Source organism: Linepithema humile, chromosome 5, assembly GCF_040581485.1.
Source record: "Linepithema humile isolate Giens D197 chromosome 5, Lhum_UNIL_v1.0, whole genome shotgun sequence".
Taxonomy (NCBI): domain Eukaryota; kingdom Metazoa; phylum Arthropoda; class Insecta; order Hymenoptera; family Formicidae; genus Linepithema; species Linepithema humile.
Window position 1 is genome coordinate 13,633,970 of NC_090132.1, and position 24,674 is coordinate 13,658,643.

Consider the following 24,674-nt stretch of genomic DNA (forward strand, 5'->3'; position numbering starts at 1 on the left):
CACTGAGAAAAAGGCTTGCACGTAGCAAGGAAACTGAAGAACAGCGTTCAAAACGACTCGAGAAAGATGCTTTTTCTCACAAACAACAATATGCCAAAAACGCTGATTTTTTATGCACTCAAAAGCGCAATAAATATAAACAGGACCCTAAAATAAAATGTTATAAAATGTGTGAGGTATATAAAAAAAACCCCAAACCGAAACGCCAGATAATGTGTGATCAGTACATACAAGATCCCGAAACACAACGTCAGAGAGTGCGTAATCAGTACAAAAAAAATCCTGAGGAACAATGTAAAAGAAAACGCGACGAGTACCAAAAAGATTTAGAAAATAAACGAGCTCAAAAACGCCATAATTACTCACACCAATTGCTGTACAATCGGCAAATCAAAAGAAAAAATTATTTTAAAAATGCTGCACGTGAAAGAGATCGCCGAAGAAAATTTAAACACAAACATTCTGACTCAAAAAAACTGTACAACAAAAAGTATTATGCAAAACGTGGTAACAAGTCTATCGTACAAAGATCAAAGACGATCGAGAGAGTAAAAGAAAAATTCAGTACTGTCCGATCTTGGCAAAAGTGTTTTAACTTTCCAAAATGGTCAGAGTTCTATATTCGACGGATATCGAGGAAAATTAATAAACCGGCGATATGTGCTCGATTGGAAGCCGAATATATATTCAAGTGGTGCATGATAGCAAAAAAATCGTACGTCAATGCAGCAAGAAAAGTGTTTTTGTATTTGAAAAATGCTGCTGAAACCGCACTATTGCGATTCAATGAATGTAAGACTTTGAAATATCCAAAAAGCGATCGAATTAGAGCTCTTTGTGGCTCATCCAAACATACTTCGTCTTCCGAAGCATACTTTTTTGAAACTGCTTACGAGCAAAGGAAAAAGTTTGAGCAACCACTTATAATAGGACAGTCCTCTTCTCATGGAGTGATAAATGTTTTACCGTTAATGGATAACAATGATAAAAAGTCAAAAATATGGCACTGTGACGAGAAACGATGCCGCATAAGTGATATTTCCTTGGAAAAGTATGTGAAATTGTTGGAAGAGTTTGAAGGAGCTACTATAAAGAAGATAATGAATGCTAAATTCATGGCGCGGCTCAAAAATTGTTCTGTTTCACATATGAGTAGCAGATTGGGACATCCTCCGGACTGTTATGCGAATCCAAATATTTGCGAATCATACATTGCAACGATAAGCACTTTATCGCCTCATTTTCCTCTCGTGAGAAATATTCGAATAAATGTCTACAAATTGATAGGCAATTATAAAAAATTTCATCATTTGTTTTCAGCTTTGAGATTTGTCAATATGGATAAATTGCTGGAAATTTCCAATGATGCAAAGGTTAAAGCAAGATTTTACAAAAACAATTTGACCGTTAGTTTGGACGAGGAAAAAATTTTGTCGCAAAATTACGAAGCGTTTACAGTTATGAAAAAGAGATTGTTGGATACACCACGTTTCCCTTGTGTCTCTTGCGAAAAACTATGTGTGAATAGTGACGTTTCTGAGCTAAAAAAGCTGAAAAAACCAGTAGAGGGACCTTTTTGGAAAAACTTGATGACTTACGTAACAGAACACAATAGCGATACTGGATTAATTTGTAAGTTTTGTTTGGGCAAATTTCGGAAAGGCATGTTGCCTTCTACTTGCGTTTTGAATAATCTTGCCGTAAAACCATTACCGGATGTTTTGTCGGATTTCAATGATTACGAAAAAATGTTAATCAAGAGAATGAGCAGCTTCCAAGTAGTGCAAACAATGGGCGCTGTTTCGAACAAACATTTGCCGCACAGACAAATGATCCGTAAAGTAAAAGGTAGAACATTTCATTTGCCACTTCCTTTACAAGAAACATTGGATAAGATATGTCCTCCGGAAAATCCTATAAATTTGAAACACGAGTTGCACATTCTCGTTCGAGGTATGCCTAAAAAATCAAAAGTTGTTTGGGAAAATTTGGTGGATATTAATAAAGTGTTTAAGGCTTTGCAATGGTTAAAAGAAAATAATCCGCACTATTCGGAAATTCGTCTTCCAGCGTCATCTGATGATTTATTAAATGAGAAGTTGCAAGAAACAGAATATCAGATCGTCGATGATGGGGGCGAGGAGAGCAATAATGACGAAATAGATGAGGTGGTTGAGGACACCGTACAGCAGATTAAAGATAATGACCAAATCGTTTTGAAACGTAAGGCTTTCCTGACGCAAATTACCAAAGACTCGGGTATTAATGATCAGTATACGATATACCCAATGCGCGTGAAAAGGATTGATAACGAATCTGCACTCAAACTTTATCAAATGTTAAAAATCGAAGATGTTCCAATGGATAATCGTTATAAATATCTGGATGTCATGTGTTTCCCCGATTTATATCCAGAGGGTATCAATGGACAACGAGAAGATAGAAATTTTGCATTACCGGAATATTTATTCATCAGAACGCGATTGATGTCGAAACACAATAGATTCAGATTGAATCCGCAGTACTTGTTTTTCCTTCTTCATGATACTAACAACCGACAATTGAAAAACGGTATATATTATACGATGATGGTTGCTAACGCACGAGAGAGATATACTGCTGATAGATACTTGAACGAATTGAAAGACGAACAATTGGAATCGAATTTAATGAGTATTTTCGGAAAACTGAGAAATACGGATCAATTTTGGCGACAACCATCCAATAATGTGAAATGCATGACTCTGCATTACGGCCCAGCAACGTGGTTTTTGACTTTGAGTCCTAGTGAATGGAAATGGTCCGATTTGGGTGAATATTTACGAGACATGAATCCCGATAAAGAGAAGTTAAGCATTAACGAACTAATCGCATATGACCCTGTTAGCACGTCTAGATTCATGTGCATAAAATTCAAAGCCATGATTGATTTTATTCGTTCAGTTGATAACCCAATAGGGGAAGTAATCCACTACTTCTGGCGATTAGAATATCAAACTAGAGGTATCCAGCACATGCATTGCTTGATTTGGATAAGAGATGCTCCTGTGCTAGGAAAATCGCCGGATGAAGAAGTTGTTTCGTTTATTCAAAAATACGTGACGTGCGAAATTCCAGATAAAAACGTTTCGCCAACATTGTACGAAACGGTTACAAGTGATCAGAATCATAAACATAACTCGTATTGCATGCGTACAAAGAAAACCGAAACAAATATTTACAGAAAGTGTCGGTTTGAGTTTCCGCGATCAGTTACGACAAATTTCGTTTTAAGAGACGTTGTCACTTCAATAGTGGGTAGAAAAAATTTACGCAGTAGAAGCAGGTTGTACGATCTTCCTCGCAAGAAGTCGGAGAGGTTTATTAATGATTATAATCCGGCTATCAAATTGGCTTGGGAGGGAAATATGGACATACAATTTGTTGGAGAAAAATCAGAGTTTTTAAACTCGTATTTAACAAAATACACGACAAAGTCGGAAAAATGTAACATAGACTTTGAAATGATAGATTCCAATAAGCCTTTGGCATCGAAATTGTGGAATTTTGCGATGCGTCGTTTGAATAACAGAGAATGCGGTGCTTTAGAAGCTGCGGATACACTATTAGGGCATCCCTTGTATGGTACGGATTGTGATACCATTATCAAATGGATCGACGTCAATGAAGTGAGAAACAGAAAAGTTAAAACATTCAATGAAATTACAGCTCTCGATAAAAATTCTACGAATATCTATTGTCCGTCGCTCATCGATGATCATTATCCAAACAGACCTAAAGAACTAGAATCATTGAATTTGTACGATTTTACTAGATTCTGGGACATTGTAAAACAGATGCCAAAAAGTGACGAGGTCGAATATTACGAACTGGTATCGCGTTTATTTGTAAAGAAACGAAAAAAGGGTAGTTTAATAAACCATTACCGATTCAATGTAAAAACTGAACCCGAAAAGTACTTTTACTCGCTGCTTCTTCTGTTCAAACCATGGAGAGATTCGAGTGAACTCAAAGGTGCGTACGAAACTTACACGGATGCCTTTAAGAATTCAGAGACTGGATTGACGAAGGCAATGAAATATCACGAAAGGCTCGAAGAAATACAGAAAGCTTTTGAGGATGTTACTGAATTGATCGAGAAGCGTGAAAATGATTTAAAAATAGCAGACGGAGACAAATCTGATGACGATGAACTGGATTGCAATCCAGTACAAGCTGACGACGCGATGAAAAATCTGGAAGATTTTGGTAAGATTGACGCCCCGATTAATTTATCGCAAATGATGTCGCAATTGAACAAAGATCAGAAAAGAGTCTTCGACAGGGTATGCCAAGTTTTACAAAATAAAAATCATATTCTACGATTGTACGTAAGCGGTGAGGGTGGTACAGGAAAAAGTTTTCTTATTGAAACGATCAAACATTGGATCAAAATAAATTTGAAAAAAACGACTGCGATATCTGCTCCCACGGGTATTGCAGCATTCAATATCGATGGCCTGACAATCCATAGAATGTTTCAGCTACCCGTCACTCATGAATCTACGCCTAAGTACGTGCAATTGTCAGACGTAATCTTGAAAATTTTGAGAGACAAATTGAAGAATGTCGAACTATTCATAATCGATGAAGTATCCATGATTTCGAATGTGACACTTATGTTTATCAATCTACGATTATGTGAAATTTTTGATACGACAGATACAAATGATGGTTTCTTTGGTAGAAAACACATTCTCTTGTTTGGAGACTTGTTGCAGCTTCCTCCTGTAAAAGGACATCCTCCGTTCGTTAAAATGTCTCGATCAGATGTTCAGAAGTATTTAGGTACCATGGGTGGATTTGACTTGTGGAGATTGTTTGATTACGACGAACTCTTGATAAATATGCGACAAAGAGGCGACAACAGATATCGCGATATACTTTCTAGAATACGAATAGGTCTCATAACGGATTCTGACATCAATGTACTTGAATCAAGAAAAATCATTTTCAAAGAAAATAGTTGCGACGAAAGATTGAATGAACTTTACACTTATATGAATCAATTACCGACCGATACAATATGTTTATTACCTACGTGTTATTTGTGCAAGGTTTTGAACACGGCAATGCTTAATAAAATCGACGGCGAGGAAATTCTACTAATAGCAGAAGATGATGTCGACTGTGCTCCAGCAATGAGAAAAAAAGTGCAAAAAACCTTGGAAGATAAAGATGACAAAGTTTCAGAAACGGCAGGCATTGAAAGAGTAATAATGATTAAAATTGGTGCTAAAGTGATGATTCGACGAAACATTGACGTAACTCTGGGACTTGTCAACGGAACAATAGGCAATGTAGTTGCGGTTAATCGTGCTGCTGATGGAAATATTTATTCCGTCACATTAGTTACTTCGGATAACAAAGAATTCGCAATAACGAGAGTAGACATTAAATTCGAGATATTTCACAAAATAGTGGTACATCGCAAACAATTTCCATTGTCCCTCAGTTATGGAATAACTATACACAAAAGTCAAGGCGTTACGTGTAAAAATGCAATGATGGATCTGGGAACGACTGTATTCAGTGATGGTCAAGCCTATGTAGGTTTGTCTCGAGTGAGTACATTGGAAGGCCTACATTTGATAAACTTCAATCCGGCATCAGTTCAAGCACACTCAGGAGCCATTTCGGAATATAATCGACTAAGATCTTTGTTCAAATCTCAGCTGCCACAAATCGATTTATCCAAGAAAAAGGCTATAAAAGTTTACGATCGTCGATGGACCATACCTAATATCATTGATAATGTACAGAATCATGGTTGCGAGGAATCAAAAAGTGTAATTACGTGGAAAATATACGGCCTTCTTAATGACGATAATGTTTCGTGTTACGCTAATGTAATATTGCAGTGTGTATTTCATTGCGTGCGTATCAGGCAACATATACTAAAATATAAAGCATCGAACGCATTGACTGATGCTATATGCGCGTATACTGAGCGTAAATATTGCAACGTTCAAGCGGTTAGAAGATCTGTCGGAGAATGCTTCAAAGAACGAATACAACAAGATGCTTCGCAATTTTTCATGGCTCTAATGTCGACGTATTCTGAAATCAATGATATATTGGAACACGAATTGAAGCACGTAACATGTTGCTCAAATGCCAAATGTAATTACACGGTAACTACGTTGGAAAAAAGTTGTTTGCTAATATTACCTATACAATCGACATTAAAAAGGAAAAGAGGTGTCACGCTACAAACTTTGATTGATTCGGAATTTTCCAAATGGAAAACGATAGACGGCAGTTGTAACGCATGTAAAGGTTCCGTTCTAAAAAGAAAACCGTAATCGAATCGAGTTTATCCATCTTACAAGGGAACGTTCACAAGTGTCCCCCCCCCCGATTTGATTCTCCTTGAAATATGTTGTAAAACATACAATTTGAGGAGACACGTATTTTTTTATAGCTGCCCTATCTCAAATTTAAGGGGTGAAACACCCCTTTGAAAAAAAACAGTTTTTTTCTTTGTGTGTAACTATCGCCAAAACCGTAGGAGATATAAAAAAATGTTTCAAATAGAAGTTGTAGGGCTTGTAATGGGCTATATAACTGTGTATAGTTAGATTTTCAAAAAATGTTATTTTTTTTAATTTACCCCCACCCCTTGTTATTATTTTTTCGAATTTCAAAATTTTTGTAATGACAAAAGTTGTAGCATTTTTTACGCTGAATTCAACCATATATGATTTTATTATGTTCCGAAATCGCATCTTTCAAAAATGAGTCATCAAGTATCACATTATATGTGTCGCGCTGCATGACGCATCGTTTATATCGCACTTGTGTTGTGCAATAGTCGCAAAATAAATATAAAAATGAAATACAATATGTTATCACATATTTGAGGAAGAAAAGTTTACTAAAATTGTTATTAAAGCTATATATATTAAATTTAGTCACATCCGTTATAGATGTTACAATAATGATACTCTATAAAAAAATGTTTTAAACATAATGATTTTCCGCACCAAGAACATTGTATTACAGCTATATCATTGCAATCTTCAATGTCACATGTGCTTGATGTTTGTTCAAAACTAAATTCTACTGGATTTTTAAATGTTTCTGGTCTTTCATTCGTATATCCACTTTTAAACCATGAATATTTAAATAAATTTTGATATCGAGGAGATGATAACTGATTGTGTATTAAAGATTGCAATTTTATAATATTATTTCGCTGATGTAAATTTATATCATAATTCAATAATAGAACAGTATCCGAAAATCTTCTTGCAAAGTTTTTCCAGATTCTAAACCCGTAAACATCCAACGGCTGTATTTTTCCTGTAGTTCCTTTCGGTATTACCATAGTAGTAACTTGTTTTTCCATTGGTGTTAAATCAGTAACAATTGCTGGACATTGCCCGTTCCATGAATCCATAAGAAGAACACTATCGCGGCCTACATTTGGAAAATAAGCTTCTTCCAACCATTTTTTAAAATGATCTATAAAATAGAAAGAAAAGTGTGAATAATAATTATAATTATAATAATATTTTTATATAAGATTAAAATATATTATAAGATATAAAAAGCTAAAATTTATCTCATACCTGATGTCATTTTACCGGATTTCGAAGCAGTTACAATAACATTTGAGGCTCTAAATAAATTTTCTTGTACTCTAGGCCCAAAAGTACCACTATGTTCTTGTAATACGATAAACAAAGGTGACAGTAATTTTCCATCACAAGAAATTGTTGGTTGAATAGTGTACGAATGTGTAGTTGATGATACTGACTGCACCACACGGTCTATTGTCTTCATTCCTTGGTCAGATAGTGATCTTCCAGAGTGGATTTCTAATTGAAATCCACTTTGATCTGTATTATATACATTTTCCAATCCAAATCGTTCAATGAGAGGTTTTACTACGGTTACAAAATTTTCGGCTTCTCTTTGTATATTATGAGAATCTTCTAACGTTTTTCTTGTAATGAATTTTGTTATTTTTCTGGACACAATTCGATGAGACTTTTTAAATCGTAATAGCCAACTAGGAGATGCTTGAAATACAGGATCTAAATCTCCTATTTCTCTTTGAGCTTCCAAGGCCCATCTTTTTATATCAACATCATGAATTATTAGTCCTGTCTGCACAGCTACATTAAATTTATCATGAGTAGCTTTGGAAATATGAGATAATTTTTCAAGACGATTTCCACCGTGCTCTAACTGTTCTTCCCATCGCCTCAATTGACGTACAGATGAAATTCTTCTAAATGTGTGTTGTACTGACTTGAAAGGACGATTTTCTTTGTCCGACTGCCGCCAATATTCAACAGCTCGCCTTTTGTAAGAAACATCAAAATTGTCGTCATCATGGCATTGCCAATTGTGAGAATTTAAATTATCTTCATTCCATGCTTCCTCATTTTCTTCAATAATTTCAAAAATATGCAATTTATCAGGTTCTTCATAATCAAGCGATGTTTCTTCTGTCACTTCTAATCCGTTAAATTGATGAATATTCTCCAATATTAACTTCTGAATATTTTCTTTTAATTCTATTTCGGCTTTATTTACTGGCGTTTCCATAAGATACATAGTAGTTATTGATGTTAGTAAAAGTCTAGCAACGTTGAGTGGATTGATAATCATTTTAATTGATAATTCTTTTCCCGAAACTTAAATTTAAGAAAAGAAAAACAGTTGCAGATACGATTTCGCTAAGTTCGTTTCACAGACTATGAATGTAGGCCTCTTGTACGCATTTATAGCTTCCATTCACACTTGTTTATTATTAACTTATGATTACATAATCTAATCTTTCGTGTAAAATCACGTCTCTCAAACGTGATGTTTTCAAATTAATAATATATTTATACTTGTTTTTCTTAATTTATGATTAAATAATATTCACATTTTATATACACATGTATAGCTAACTTGCATATAACAACGCGCTGCGCACGAAATGCAGTGATTATCTATAAGAATGTAATGTGGAAGGGATGTTTTAGCAACAATTTTAGTAAATTTTTCTTCCTCAAATATGTGATAACATATTGTATGTCATTTTTATATTCATTTTGCGACTATTGCACAACACAAGTGCGATATAAACGATGCGTCATGCAGCGCGACACATATAATGTGATACTTGATGACTCATTTTTGAAAGATGCGATTTCGGAACATAATAAAATCATATATGGTTGAATTCAGCGTAAAAAATGCTACAACTTTTGTCATTACAAAAATTTTGAAATTCGAAAAAATAATAACAAGGGGTGGGGGTAAATAAAAAAAAATAACATTTTTTGAAAATCCAACTACACAGTTATATAGCCCATTACAAGCCCTACAACTTCTATTTGAAACATTTTTTTATATCTCCTACGGTTTTGGCGATAGTTACACACAAAGAAAAAAACCGTTTTTTTTTCAAAGGGGTGTTTTACCCCTTAAATTTGAGATAGGGCAGCTATAAAAAAATACGTGTCTCCTCAAATTGTATGTTTTACAACATATTTCAAGGAGAATCAAATCGGGGGGGGGGGACACTTGTGAACGTTCCCTTGTTAGTGATACAACTCAATTTATACACTTTTGTGAACGGTGTTTGCAAAAAAATTATCAACAATCGGATTAACGCCGTACCGACGAATAATATCACGATAGATAAAAAAAAGTACAAGATAATAAGCGCTATATTTCACGAAGGCGAAGAAATGAATAGTGGTCACTACACGTGTATGTTGAGAGCAGAAAAAAAATCAGAATGGTATTGCTCTAATGACATGAAAGTCATTAAGAAAAACTGGCCCAAAGGAGCACAAGGGGCGTACATATTGTTCTTGGAGCAGATTAAGTGATTTTGGAAATAACTGCATTTAATGACACTTTCCTCGAATGTAAGTGTCGGAATTTCTTTGCAGTAAATATACGTGAATTTTTTAGATCCGGAAAATTATAACAATTAATCGGCTGCTCTGGCGCTTCATAAAAACTGCCGTAGGCGCTGAACTAAAACATCGGCTGCCATAGCGCTGAATTTAGACTTGTCCTAGGTGCCAAATTAGAAAAATTATTTTTGGGCCCCAAACAAAAATTATTTTCGCAATTATAGCGTTTACGGCTGCAATAGCGTTGAATTCAGGTTTGCCCTAGGCGGTCAATTAGAAAAATCTGGGATAGAATTCTGTGCACAAAATGTAAAAAAGTAGGTGATATAGCACAAAAATTCATAAATGATAAGATCAGGCCAAGTTCCAAAAAAGACACTCCAATATGTTTATATTTTAATAATAATCTAAATTTTTAATATATTACCAACATGAAAAGTAACTGATATATTGTTTAAGGTGCAAATTCAAAATAAACATACATAACATGTATAAATAAAACTGATCATAATTTGATTCTAGAAAGTAAGTGATATATTATTCTTAGTGCACATACAAAATTTTTAAAAATTTAATTAAAATAACAAAATATTTATTAAAAAATACAAAAACACTTGGCGCTGCCAACGGGCTTCACCATCCCCCCTCCCCCCTAGCGCAACCCCTTCACGCCATTTCCCCCTTTCTTCCCTCCCCCCCCTCCCCCGTCAAGAGGCTCCACCACCCCTCCACCCCTTTACATCTTTACACCTATAGTATTATGAAACAACGAAAATGAGTAATAATGTAATAATAGCATGATTAACTGACATCATGTAATTAATTGACATTATGTAAGTTAACATGTTGTTCGGTGTGGCAGCGCCAAGTGTTTTTGTATTTTTTAATAAATATTTTGTTATTTTAATTAAATTTTTAAAAATTTTGTATGTGCACTAAGAATAATATATCACTTACTTTCTAGAATCAAATTATGATCAGTTTTATTTATACATTTTATGTATATTTTATGTATGTTTATTTTGAATTTGCACCTTGAACAATATATCAGTTACTTTTCATGTTGGTAATATATTAAAAATTTAGATTATTATTAAAATATAAACTTATTAGAGTGTCTTTTTTGGAACTTGGCCTGATCTTATCATTTATGATATATATATACTGTGAGTCACAAAATTATTCGCTCAGTCGAGAATGCAACAAAGATGAATGAAATAATGAGACAACAAAGGACTTTTTGAAATTTTTTAATTTGGAAATACATAATTTACAGTTCAATATAACAGAATTGTAAAAAAATTTGGAACATTGTGGTTTATAATTACAGAAAAACAGGTTATAACAATTCTTTACACGTTTCCACGTCACAAAATTATTCGCTTATTTTGTAGAAATTATTATTTTAATAAAATTTATACTTAGTGGGATACCCTTTTTGTTTTATAGCTTCGGCAAGTCTTTCTGGCATCGATCCCACTATTTTTTTCAAATAATCGCTGTCTATTTTTTGCCATTCCTTTTGTAATCTATTTTGCAACTCAGTTTTGCTTGTAATAAAATGTTTGCGAATTTTTTCCGTAGTACTCTTTGAACTGTTTCGTGGGAAACTTCTTTTTCAGAGAAATTTTGAAGAAGTGAGTTTATTCGGGGAGCACTTATCTTCGGATTTTCTTTAACTTTCCTAACTACAAACGCTCTTCTGAGGAATTTAATAATTTCTTTCTACCACGGCCCGTTTTATTTTCTATTCGTCCTTCTTCTTCGTATCGTTTAATAACGTATCGCGCCGTCAAATAACTTTTACAAACAATACTTCCAATTTCTCTTAAAGATTTACTATTTTTTCAATAAAAAATAATTAATTTCCTAACTTCAAGATTTGTTTCTTTGCTTTTTCTGCCCATGATAATGAATTATTGAAACGAGAAGTTAAAAATTGAAATCGATGCTTACTGAATGCTTTTCTATGTTATACTGACTATCTTAAGCAACAATCAGAAACAAATACCCATCGAAGTTAGTAGACTGCATTTGTTTTAGTCGGTTCATAGCGTGAGCGAATAATTTTGTGACGTGAAATCGTGTAAAGAATTGTTATGACCTGCTTTTCTGTAATTATAAACCACAATGTTTCAAATTTTTTTTACGATTCTGTTATATTAAACTGTAAATTATGAATTTCCAAATTAAAAAATTTCAAAAAGTCCTTTGTTGTCTCATTATTTCATTCATTTTTGTTGCATATTTTTATTTATCAATCTTTTATAAATAACATTTTTAAAATAATTTTTGACAATATCTGATTTATAAAGGATTGGTATATACACAATTTTTAAAAAGAGCAATTTTTAGGGTAGTCATATTTTAAAAAATAAACAAGTATTCGATCCGACCAATATGTATAGTTTCAAGTTTTATGACACGGTTTTTTTCAATTGATATACAATATTTGTTTTAGAAAAAATTAAAGTCTTCCAGAACAAGCACACAAAATTTTGTGTATGTGTAGTGTTAAGAATATAGAATTAGATTTTAAAACTTAATTGTTAAATGAAACTTTGTGCGGTGCACACTTGCTTGCGGCGGTTCATGACTATATAGTCCTCTCAAATTATAAATAAAAAGATTATTTTTACTGTCTAGCTTGCATTCGTGTTTAATATGTATTTTTACATTTATTATAGTTTACGTGTAAACGCCCAACCCTGGCTTTTACTATTCAAAATAAGTTATTGGTCATTACTGTATGAAATATCTATAAGAGTTTATCATCTTTTTAAATATTGATAAAAATGCAACATTTTATTTACACACGCGCACGCACACACATACACACACACACACACACACACACACACACAAAATTATAGAAGTAATTTATTAAAATAATTTAAATGTACATTTTCAAATTACACAGGTTATTGAAAATAACTGATCTTTTGCTAAATAAACTGTAAATGCAGAAATAAATGCTACAATACATGTATTTACAATACGTGTGTATTTATATTTCAAATCTGATTGATATACATAATCATGTTTTACAAGTATGCATTACCGACACTTTGTAGATATAGCACATATCGGAACCAAAAAGTCGTGGACATAGCACGGAAGAGACCCAAAAGATCGTGGACATTACCTACGGGATTCGTGGACATTGGCTACGTAGTTCAATGTGCACGTTTTGTGCACATAGAGGCGCTAGCCCACAGAAACACGAAAAATGCAGGCATGTCCACTCTCAGTCTTCTCTCTGGTTCTCAGTATTTACATGTGCTGTTAGGGAATTGCGTAGCGAGGTTTGGTAACTTCCCTCCTCGCAACCGACGGGGTCTGGAGAGGTTTGGTAACTTCCCTCTCCGGGAATGATTTGATGATTCGGAAAAGTACGGAAACTTCTCCCTTCAAAGGATATAGAATCACTCATTTCTTTTGACGAGGTTTGACGGCTTTCCTCCCCGTTTTTGGAATTGTTTAATAATTTTGGAGGGGTTTGACAACTTCCCTCTCTACCTTCAGGATCATTCTTTTTTTCAGCGTTATTTTTATCTTTACCTTCGATTTTATCTTTATTTTTAATTTTTTCTTTAATTTTATTATTTGACACGTTATCATTTTTGTTCACTTTGATCTTAGCTTTATTTTTATTACCATCTTCGAATTTTTCATTATTATTAATAATGTTAACGTTATTAATGTTTCTATCGTCGAATTCATCGTTGTTAAATTTATTTTGCATCTTAAGAGTTTCGTCGCTTTCAGGTTGTATCGTTGTCTCTTGCGTTTTCCTTAAACTATCCTGGTTAAGATCAATTTTATGGTCGTCGAGCAGTTCACTCAGGGGCCTGAGTCGAAGGGTAGGTACTCGAATTTCAACCTCTTCGTCCAAAGTGCTTATGACATTCAAGTAAGCTTTTCCCGACACGTTTTCCACGATAGTATCTCCCAAATATATTCCGTGCGCTAATTTGATTTTTGGTAAATAACCTATTTTTATTTCTGGATTTTCTATTCTCACGTAAAACAAGGATTCTGATCTGGGTGATGCTACGATAGTTTCCGGAGAAGAAAATGTCACGCAATTTCCAAAAACATTTAGTCGTTTGTGTGCGTAATCGATAGTTGAAGCTGTTTGTTTAAAGAAATCGTTTCCTAACCCACATAGCAAAGATCTCCCCAGGACATCCCAATTTGATCGAAATGGTCCCAGTTTGATCCAGAGCAAAACGTTTATCCGTAGGATTACCTGAGGATATCCCGTGTAGCATGTCCTGTGGATATCTATGAACGATCTCCGCAGGACATCCCATTTTGATCAAAATGATCTGAACAATACAGATCGATAATAAATAGTTATTCGTAGGATTTCCTGAAGATATTTCTAGTACAAAAAATATACGTACATTAAAATTGCTGTTTTTTCAAATTTAGCAAAAGATTTCTTACATAAATATTTTTTAGTAAGACATTTTTTTTTCTTAATTTGAACAGAGAACAAATTTAATTTTGTGTGCATGCGTAGACACACATATAACATACAAATATAATTTTAATCCGTCCATTTGTTAAGATCAAAGTACAAGTATATATAGAGAAAGTATTTATTTCTATTATATGACGATACTAGAACTTGGTCATCGAGTTCTTGGTTCGAGAAGCCAGTATATACAGTGATGGGAGAAAGTTCCGTAACGGTCAAATATCTTAGAAAATAATGATTATGGAAGAAAATGTTCAATACAAAAGTTTTAGTATATTAAGTGGTTTATTATATGGTTATATTGAAATAACCTTCATGTAACCTTGAAGGACACCGCGAAGGTCAACTTTAAAATCTTAAATGGAAACTCCTATTTTCTATTACATATTGTTAAAGCTGATGTCAAGACATTTCCGAAACAATATAATGAAGTTATTTTTTATTAAGTACTTTTCGAGTTATGAGGCTTGAAAGTTACAGCATTTTGACATAAAATACAAAATATCTTGTAAAACATTCAATTTTCGGGAATCTTACCTTAATACTTTTATGCATAAAATAATGAGACGAATCAATTGATATAAAGAAAACACATTGTTGCTTTTAAAAAAAAATATGTAATTTGCAACATGCAGCTGCATATTTTTTTTTAAACTATGTGTTTTTTTTATATCAATTGATTCGTCTCATTATTTTATGCATAAAAGTATTAAGGTAAGATTCCCGAAAATTGAATGTTTTACAAGATATTTTGTATTTTATGTCAAAATGCTGTAACTTTCAAGCCTCATAACTCGAAAAGTATTTAATAAAAAATAACTTCATTATAGTGTTTCGGAAACGTCTTGACACCAGCTTTAAGAATATGTAATAGAAAATAGGAGTTTCCATTTAAGATTTCAAAGTTGACCTTCGCGGTCTCCTTCAAGGTCACATGAAGGTCATTTCAATATAACCATATAATAGACCACTTTATATACTAAAACTTTTGTATTAAACATTTTCTTCCATAATCATTATTTTCCATGATATTTGACCGTTACCGAACTTTCTCTCATCACTGTATAAGATTACCGCTTTTTGATTACCTAACCTTTCTCGGATCGACAACTCGAATCGAATTCTAGATCGGTGAACATTGAGATTAACGCAGGCAGTGAAGTGTGAGTTTTGTGCTGTAATTTTCCCTTAAAAAACGGAAAAAGGCGCATAAGCGATAACATATAAGACATCAGGAATTATTAAATTGACAGGTAATTATTAAAATTTAAAATTATTATATCAAACGCAGGTCATCTTTCTATATATATCATAAATAAGGTTATGTTTGAGAGAAGTTGGCTAGTAAAACACCACTACTACAATTTTTATTTATATATTTTATATTACTTTTTGTGCTATATATATATATATTTATAGCAATTATATATATAATTGCAAAAATATATATATATAAATATATATAATTTCTACAAATAAGTTAGTTTTACGTATGTAATACTATGTATATGTATAGTATTGTGAAAATAGGATTCAACATTATTGTTTTAAATTATATTGCCGGAGGAGTATGCTTATTTACAGTAAAAAAGGGACTATAGGTACTAATATTTAAGTCATCATTAATTATTGCGTAAACAAGGTAATATAATATTCTTAACTTATGGCATAAACAAGGTAACATAATGAATCTTTAAGAATAACTAGTTCTTTGAAAAATAACAAGAATTATGTATATGTAGGAAATATAAACGTTTGTTTTGTTAATAAATTTAGTGAATGTGTAACTTATGAACAATTGAATATATACTACGTATATTGTATATATATATATATATATATATATATATATATACACACATACGCATATATGCGCAATATGTACAATTTTTGCTAGTTTTTACATGGACTAAGCTATTACTAATTCGTGTAAAACTAGCAAGAATTGTACATATATATTATTGTGACATATTACATTATTAAAGATTTATGTATATTTCTAATTTTCTTAAAATCGATTTTACTTTTTACTTACTTTATAAATATAAAACAATAATATAGCATATGAAAGATTAATTGCATTACATTGGAAAATAAAAAAATAAAGGCCTGTTTCACAATGCCAGGCAACAGGAAATAATCTTAGAAAGAAAGAGAAAAAAGATCTCTTTTTTTCAAAATTATTTTTTGTTTCTATTCTTGTTGCCTGGCATTGTGATAGGTCTAATAATTAATAAGATTATATAATGTCATTATAAAATATACATATATATGAAATAACTAAATTATTCTGTAGAAAGATAAAATTGATAGGCAATTTATAATTTGTCTGGTATACATTTTTTCTTTATGAATTTAAAAGTTACAATTTTATAGTTTAATTAAGAAGCTAAAAAATAATTTTTTTTTTTCAAGAAAATTACAAAAAATGGAAAGATACAAAAATAAACGCAAACGGCTAGATGAAATGTCAAGTAGACATTTGAGAAGACTCGTGCAAACTGAAATTAATTTGCTAGAATTTGGAGATCAAGAAAGACTATCTAACATGTGTACATTGCCAAGTACAAGTGCTAATACATCATCTTGTGTGAATGAATCTGACCATCGTAGAGAGATTGCATACAATAGAACTAGAAATGACAATTTTGACGTATTCGACATGTTACATGAATCAAATGAATTAAGTGACAATGTTGACATATTCGACATGTTACATGAATCAAATGAATTAAATAACTCAAATGAATCAAATAACTCCAATGAATCAAATAAAATAAGAAATGATGTAGATCATTTAATTAATTTAAATATTGAAAATGTAGAAAAAAAGAAAAATTTTAAATCTTTATTACGTGACTGGGCTGTAACTAACAATGTTAATCATGTAGCATTAAAGGAACTTATTAAAATTCTTCGTAGTCATGAATGCTTTTCTAATTTACCAGTTGATGCTAGAACTTTATTGAATACGCCAAAAAACACCGATATCAAAACTGTTTTACCTGGTTTATATTCTCATTTTGGAGCTCGTATTGCATTAGAGATATATTTTAGAAACTATTATCATAGATTTAATAATATAAATACTATAGATTTGGGAATTAATATCGATATCGAGGAATTAATATCGATCGGGTTACCTCTATCAAAATCTTCAACATCATCATTATGGCCAATCTTAGGATGTGTTTTACCATATAAAGAAGTTTTTATAATTGGTGCATATTATGGCTCTAAGAAACCAACAAACTGTAATGAATTTTTACAAAATTTTATTGAAGAAATATCAGACTTAATAAATAATGGAATTTTTCTGTGTGAGAAATTTAACAATATTAAAATTAAACAAATTTTATGCGATGCTCCTGCAAAATCTTTTATATTAAATATAAAAGGTCACAATGGTTACTTTAGTTGCACAAAATGTAGAGTTGAAGGTGAATATAGAAACAGACGTATTTGTTTTGCAGATATTCATGCTACAAAAAGAACAAATGAGGATTTCTTAAATGAAACAGATGAGAATTTTCATTTAGGCTCTACTAATTTAAAACAGATACCAGGATTAGATTTTATAGAAAATATTCCTTTAGATTACATGCATTTACTTTGCCTTGGAATTATGAGAAAATGCTTATATATGTGGACAGCTGGTGACTTAGAAATTCGTTTACAACATCACAAATGTCAAACAATATCAAACAATTTAGAAACTCTTAAACGGACTATACCAGTTGAATTTTGTAGAAAACCAAGATCTTTGGATTTTTTGAAACAATGGAAAGCAACTGAATATAGGCAAATTTTATTATATACAGGCCCTGTTGTTTTTCAAGGAATACTTCCAAACGATTTATATCATCACTTTTTAACACTTCATGTAGCTATTAGAATTTTATGCTGTAAAAGTTTATGTGAGGATTATTTGAATTATGCTGAAGAATTATTAATTCATTATGTTAATAGTTTTAAAATTTTGTATGGAGAATACAATGTTTCTCATAATGTTCATGGTTTGATTCATTTATGCGATGATGTTCGAATACATGGCACTTTAGATTCATTTAGTGCTTTCAAATATGAGAATTTTTTACAAAAAATAAAAAAAGAAATTCGCAAAGCTGATAAACCATTACAACAATTACATAGAAGATACATGGAAAAAAATAATGCTACATGTAATAAAATTTTGGCACACGAAAAAAGTTCTGATATACAATTACGCAATAAACATTATAATGGTCCACTTATTCACGACTGCATAAATCCACAGTATAAAATTATCAGTATTTCACAGTATACAATAAAAGTGGATGACAATGCTAATAATTGTTGTTTTATGAAAGATAAAAGTATCATAAAAATTGAAAATATTGCATATTGTAACACAAGAAAATGCTTAGTTGCTATCGGCAAAAAATTTATGATTAAGAAAGATTTGTTTCATATTCCATGCTTATCATCATTACTTCAAATTTATATAGTTAGTAATTTGTCTGAATTATGTACATGGCCCATATCGGATATCAACAAGAAAATGTTAATAATCCCACACTTAAACGATACATTTGTCGTTGTACCATTATTGCATATTGAATAATTAATAAATGATAATTTATATTAAATGTACATAAATATGTGTTGTATATGATATTATATTAATATTACTTATGTTAGTATGTATATGTATATGCTATTGCATGCTATTGCATTATAATATTACTTGGTACATATATTGTAGGGATATTACATGTAATATATTAATTGTGATAAGTTGAGAAAGAGAGGCGTTTCGACAAAGAAATAAACAATTAGGAAAACACAAGGCTCGGGGAAGCATCCGGACATAATAAAGGCAAAATTATAAAGGAGAAAAAACGACGAGAGCGAAGTGCAGTCGTTCTCAAGCGTGTTTATAAGGAAAATAAAAAAATAATGTTTTTAATAAAATGATAATTGCCTAATGATTAAGGGTTGATTTAAAGATGATTTTTTTAATTGAAAATGTTCATCAATAATACATCTGCAGGAAGATAATGTAGGAATATAGTGTTAGAACATAATCTAATAAGTATAGGAGAGTTGTGTTTTCGTGGCGATGATCGAGACAATAGCGATCGACCAAAACACGACGTCAAGACGTGTCCGGGCATCGGCGGCCGTTGGCCGGCAAGACGAGCGAGCGAGAGCAGCTCTCGTGAATCGCCAGAGAAGAGCAGAAAGTCGTTTACCACGGAATAGATCGGTAATCAAGTTGTACATATACTATCGTGTGTTAATATATCTATCCTGACATTATTATTTTATTTTATATTAATTGGGAAACCTTTCACCAATTTCCCTTACACATCAATAATTTTCAAGTTATAAGTAATTTAAAAAATATTTTTTTTGTAAACTAAACTTTGTGAAGTTAAAAAAGTAACATCATTATATTCTTTAGTTAATTTTAAGTGAAATTTACTTTAATAAAATTTGAATTTAAGGCTTAGATACAAAGTTACGTAATGATAAAAACTAGAAGTTTGAAAAAATAATCTTTTATGACATTTTCCATGAAGAAAAATTGTCTATAAATTTGTCAAAATAATCTATCTTTCATCATTGGAGTGATTATTACCAGACACTGTGGTACAGGGTAATACATTTACAATTGGCAATATTATTCGTAATTTATATTAAATGTTATAAATTTCTTCACTATTTTTAGATACTTAAAATACAGGCAACAATCAAAATGAATAATAAGTATTACATTGTCGAATTTGAAGATGGTCTTCAAATTGTACCTAACAATTGGTTTACTTGTAAAAAAAAATCCGCAATATATTGGCCAAATGTAACAAATCAGAAAGAATATGATAAAGCAGTTGAAAAAATGAAAGATTTTAATAATAATAATTCAACAATAATATCTGTTAAAAGAATATTTACAAGTACAGGTAAGTTAAACTTTTGTTGCGGAAATCTTTATTTACAATTTTAAAAGTAATATTTTTAATTGTTATCTTTTTCAGATACTTTTATTAAAGCAAAAGAGAAATTAAAATTAGCCGAAAAATTATCAGATTTAAATTCAGATGAAGATACAGAAGTTTTAAAAAATAGAAGAAGATTCTATGCAGCAAAAGTTTTTTCATCATCAAGTAGCGAAGAAGAAATTCAAAATCCTATAAAAAAAAGGAAAATAGATACTTATCCACAAGTACCACAAATTTCGAAGAATTCTAAATTACGTAATGAAAATAAAAATAAAGAAAACTTTTCATCAGCACAGGAAAATGAAATGCAGCACATGAGTTCTCAATATTCTAATTTTTCTTCAGGTATTTATCACATAAATTAATAAAGATATGTACTATATTCTGACTTTAATACTCTGATTTAGATAAATAGCACAATACTTTTTATAATTATATATATTTTTATTATTACATTTTTTGTTATTTTAGATAATTATCCAAAAGCATCCCAAATGTTAAAAAATTCTACAATACGTCATCAAGTACTCGAAAATAAAGAAAACTTTTCATCAGAAGAAGAAGATAAAATGCTCATGAGTTCACAAAATTCTAATTTTTCTTCAGGTATTTATCACATAAATTAATAAAGATATCTATTATATTCTGACTTTAATATTTTGATTTAGATAAATAACACGATACTTAATATTCACGATTCTTCTTCAGATACTTATATAAAAAGTTAAAATGTTGTGTGTGTGTATGTGTGTGTATAACATCTTAACATATTTTTTAAAAAAAATGTCTAATAAAGATAATTTTAAAACAAATTACTGTTTTAAAAGAAACGAGATAAAAGAATTAAAAAATAGTATTAAACAATTAATTTTTAAGCCACTACCAGGTGTAAATATCTTTGTTTCTACAAATAAGATGTTATAGCATTACTTATTGGACTACAATCACAAACTTTTATATTATAGATTCACAAAATATTCTTCGGCAACTCTCCAATAAAAATATATCTATTGTTTAATCTGGTACTTATTTGAATGTTTTGTTTTTAGAGTTTCATGAATTCAAACGCAATGTATATAGAAACTTTTCTGTGCTTAAGCAGAAGTTAGATTTTATTATACAAAACCAATTAGATTTTTATGAACAATGGGAACGTAATGAAAATAACAGTACAACACACTTTTCTACAGAAAGCAATGAAATAAATGTGATGTCACAATTTCCAATAGAAAGTGAGGACGCTTTAAATCAATTAGAAGAGGCTCTCATCGATAATAATTATCGTAATAACTTGGTAAAATAAATATAAATATTAATTATATATTATGTACATTAATTTTTTATAAAGTTTTTAAAAAGTTAAATTATTAAATTTTATTAAATTTTAAAGTTATTTATATATCTGCTTATTTATATGACATCTATCACATTTTTATTCTCTTAGATAAATAAACTTTCAACAATTGGTGGTAAAAATTTAAAGCAGTTAATTTTAAATATAATAAAACGAATTTTTACAATAATTATTGCGAAAGAGTATAGTTGGTATGGAAAGAAAAACAACAAAAGCTTTTCGGATTTAAAACTTTGCTCAGTTGTTATCAGTAAGTATATATGTACATACATATACCCACACATACAAACACATAAACACACACTTAAACACATAGATATTTACACTAATAAACCTATACATAATGCATATACTATACATATAATACATATATTAGATTTAGTTATTAAATTATAAAAATTAGATTAACTTTCCATCTAATTCATTAAACATCTGGTTTAAAAAAATTAAAAATATGTTGAGAGGTATATGTTTATATTTATGTTATATAAATGTTTATACGTATTTGTAGGTGCAGTTCTCTCTCAATTAAAATACCCGCAATCTACCGAACATGAAATTTCGGAACCAATAAAATCATGGCTTCGTCATGCAAATGAAAAAATAAAAAAACTGTATGCTGCACAATTAAATATTTAATACTTTTCTTTATATTTTGTTCATGTATATAATTCATACATAATATTAGCGATTTTATGTACACAATATTATGTATGTAATATTATTCATATTTAGTTATAATTTTTAGTAATATTAAGTTTATTAATTTATATTTAACAGTGATTAGTGCAATTTTAAAATGTACAAGACGTATCTTTAGCTTTCGTTTTTATATATACAAATTTTATTTTTATTGTGACTATTTTTACATTATATAGTAAATAAAAAATTTTTTAAAAATTACATATTTTATAATAAAATGTGCTTTATATGTACTATTATTTATATTACTTATACGTACTTTACCTTTTTTGAAATGTGTCTATTTCTTAAAATAATGTAATATAATAGAAGCTTTTATTTTTAGAAATTTTGCTAATAATCTTTCCTTTATGCTCATAAAGATACATACATGTCAAATGTCTATATAAAATATTTGAAAAAATATGTATTTTGAAAAAATGTTTCAAAAATTGTTTAGTTTTAAAGGAGTAATAAAAAGTAGTAATAAAACAATATCTTGATAGTGGTGTCATTAAAGCGAGATTGTCGTAATTTTTTAAAATATAAATAATTAATATGAAATTTTTCGAGAGAGAAAGAGAGAAACATTACTTATTAAGATTACTGTTTTATTGCTTTCTTAACTTAAAACTAAACAATTTCTGTTTAAATCTTTTTAAAAAATATATTTTTTAAAGACATTTTAAATAAATATTTAAAATAAATATTTTTCTGGGTGGTCTTTATAGTCCGATTTTATATTTAGAATCTTCTTATGATTTCATTCAACTAATGAAATAATGTTGCGCAACCATTTTGTTGATTGAATGTTTTAAAATGATTTCGAATATAAGATCGGATTATTAACACCATCCTATATTCAATAATTTTATTTGGATTTTATCTGGATAAAAAAAGATATCCAGGGGACATTGTTGGGATCTAATTTAATCATATGTAAGATATCCCAGGAATATCCCAGGGATTTATTTTTGGATGTCCTACGGATATCTGAAAAGCGGACATTCGGATATCCCACGGATGCCCTACGGATATCCTACGGCTTTGTACAGACATCCCAGGGATATCTGAAAATCCTTTACATTACATCCCACGGACATCCGTAGGATGAAATTTTGCTATGTGGGAATATTCCTGATTGCGTCATCGGCCACTATGTGGAATTTTACTGACTCGCCAAAAAGAGTAAAAGCGATTTTTCCGAGTGTATAAACGGGGTAATTATTTATACCATTTAACTGTAAAACGTTATTATAAGTAATATTTAAATTTTGAGGCACAAAATTTTCCTTAATTATGTTAGGACCGGAACCGGTGTCTAGCATAAAGGTTATGGGCAAAATCATTTCGTTAATTTTTATTTTGACAGTAGGCACGCGACTCTGCTTGTTAAGATTTACAGTTACGGGCCAAATTTCCGAAGGATCACTTTTTACGCATTTTTCTGTGAGGTCGACGGGCGTGAAGTCTGGTCGGACCACTGCGGTACACCCGATTTCGAGGGGCCGTTCCCGTTTCCTTTTCTTTTACGATTATTGCTTGCAATGCGTAATTGACAATTTTCAATTAGGTGCCCGTTTTCTTTACAATAACGGCAAAACGTTCCGTCAGCAGAATTTGCTCGTTGATTAGAATTTGAACGGCAGTTTTTAGCTGTATGGCCCAAGTTATTACAAATTTGGCAGATGATTCTGGTTTGATTATTAAGATTTGCTTGCTCATTTTGTTTTTTCCAACAATTATTGGCAGAATGGCCCGGTCGGTCGCACCACTGGCAAATTATGGAGACCTTATTGTTAAAATTACTTGTTTGGTTATTAGAATTATTTAAGCGGCAATTTTTTCCATTATGACCCGGTTTAAAACATAATTGACATTTTATGGTATTTTCTTGCACCATATTTATCGACCGTTGAGCTTGAGGATCACGTAATCGACACTTTTCTGCACTATGTCCGCGTTTTTTACAAATCTGGCAAATTAGGATTTCAGTACCTAAATTATTTTGTTTAAAAGAGTCTGCCATTTGCATAAGTTTTCTACAATTAGCTGCTGAGTGGCCAATTTTAAAGCAAATTTGACAAATTCCGGTGGAACAATTTTCCTGTACATTATTTCGGTCGGAGTTAGCAGGTCCATGTCGTAAATCTGTAATAGCACGAAGCTCTCTTTCTATGCGTAGGGCATCTGTTACAGTCGCCTGTACGTCTAAGTTTCGAGCGATCCTCTGCTCGATTTCGGGTTTTAGACCTCGGATG

The 24,674-nt window shown here is 31.0% G+C and overlaps 3 protein-coding genes across 9 annotated transcripts; 2 read left to right on the forward strand and 1 right to left on the reverse strand.

Moving 5' to 3' along the window:
* Positions 1 to 1,337: 1,337 nt before the first annotated feature.
* On the forward strand, positions 1,338 to 6,344 carry LOC137000180 (uncharacterized). Its single transcript, XM_067356135.1, has one exon. It carries the CDS (start codon positions 1,338 to 1,340, stop codon positions 6,342 to 6,344), a length of 5,007 nt encoding a protein of 1,668 aa, XP_067212236.1.
* LOC137000264 (uncharacterized) lies at positions 6,044 to 9,123 on the reverse strand. Its single transcript, XM_067356387.1, has 2 exons — positions 7,614 to 9,123; positions 6,044 to 7,506 (listed from the first exon to the last, which is right to left on the reverse strand). Exons 1-2 carry the CDS (start codon positions 8,659 to 8,661, stop codon positions 6,950 to 6,952), a joined length of 1,605 nt encoding a protein of 534 aa, XP_067212488.1. The 5' UTR covers positions 8,662 to 9,123; the 3' UTR covers positions 6,044 to 6,949.
* Positions 9,124 to 15,155: 6,032 nt separating this feature from the next.
* On the forward strand, positions 15,156 to 23,120 carry LOC105679272 (extracellular matrix-binding protein ebh-like). Of its 7 annotated transcripts, none has more exons than XR_010890544.1 (7): positions 15,158 to 15,647; positions 16,810 to 19,642; positions 19,884 to 20,339; positions 20,415 to 20,723; positions 20,850 to 20,984; positions 21,428 to 21,672; positions 21,823 to 22,235. XR_010890544.1 is itself a non-coding variant. In XM_067356389.1 (7 exons), the coding sequence occupies exons 1-7, from the start codon at positions 19,496 to 19,498 to the stop codon at positions 22,369 to 22,371; spliced, it is 1,356 nt and encodes a 451-aa protein (XP_067212490.1). In that variant the 5' UTR covers positions 15,161 to 19,495; the 3' UTR covers positions 22,372 to 23,120. The 7 variants fall into 7 exon arrangements, 6 of the variants coding, with proteins under 6 accessions (XP_067212491.1, XP_067212489.1, XP_067212490.1 ...); XM_067356389.1 differs by adding an exon at positions 22,244 to 23,120 and having other exon boundaries at positions 15,161 to 19,642; positions 20,108 to 20,339; positions 21,823 to 21,982; XM_067356392.1 differs by having other exon boundaries at positions 15,162 to 19,642; positions 19,884 to 20,035; positions 20,108 to 20,339.
* Positions 23,121 to 24,674: the final 1,554 nt, after the last annotated feature.

Bases quoted from the DNA above. Each gene is read 5' to 3' on its own strand.
- LOC137000264 (XM_067356387.1), bottom strand. From the start codon at position 8,661: ATGATTATCAATCCACTCAACGTTGCTAGACTTTTACTAACATCAATA. The intron at 7,507-7,613 runs GTATGAGATAAA...TCTATTTTATAG, and splicing joins ATCCGGTAAAATGACATCAG to ATCATTTTAAAAAATGGTTG.
- LOC105679272 (XM_067356388.1), top strand. From the start codon at position 19,496: ATGATCGAGACAATAGCGATCGACCAAAACACGACGTCAAGACGTGTC. The intron at 19,643-20,107 runs GTAATCAAGTTG...CACTATTTTTAG, and splicing joins GTTTACCACGGAATAGATCG to ATACTTAAAATACAGGCAAC. The intron at 20,340-20,414 runs GTAAGTTAAACT...TATCTTTTTCAG, and splicing joins AAGAATATTTACAAGTACAG to ATACTTTTATTAAAGCAAAA.
- LOC137000180 (XM_067356135.1), top strand. From the start codon at position 1,338: ATGGATAAATTGCTGGAAATTTCCAATGATGCAAAGGTTAAAGCAAGA.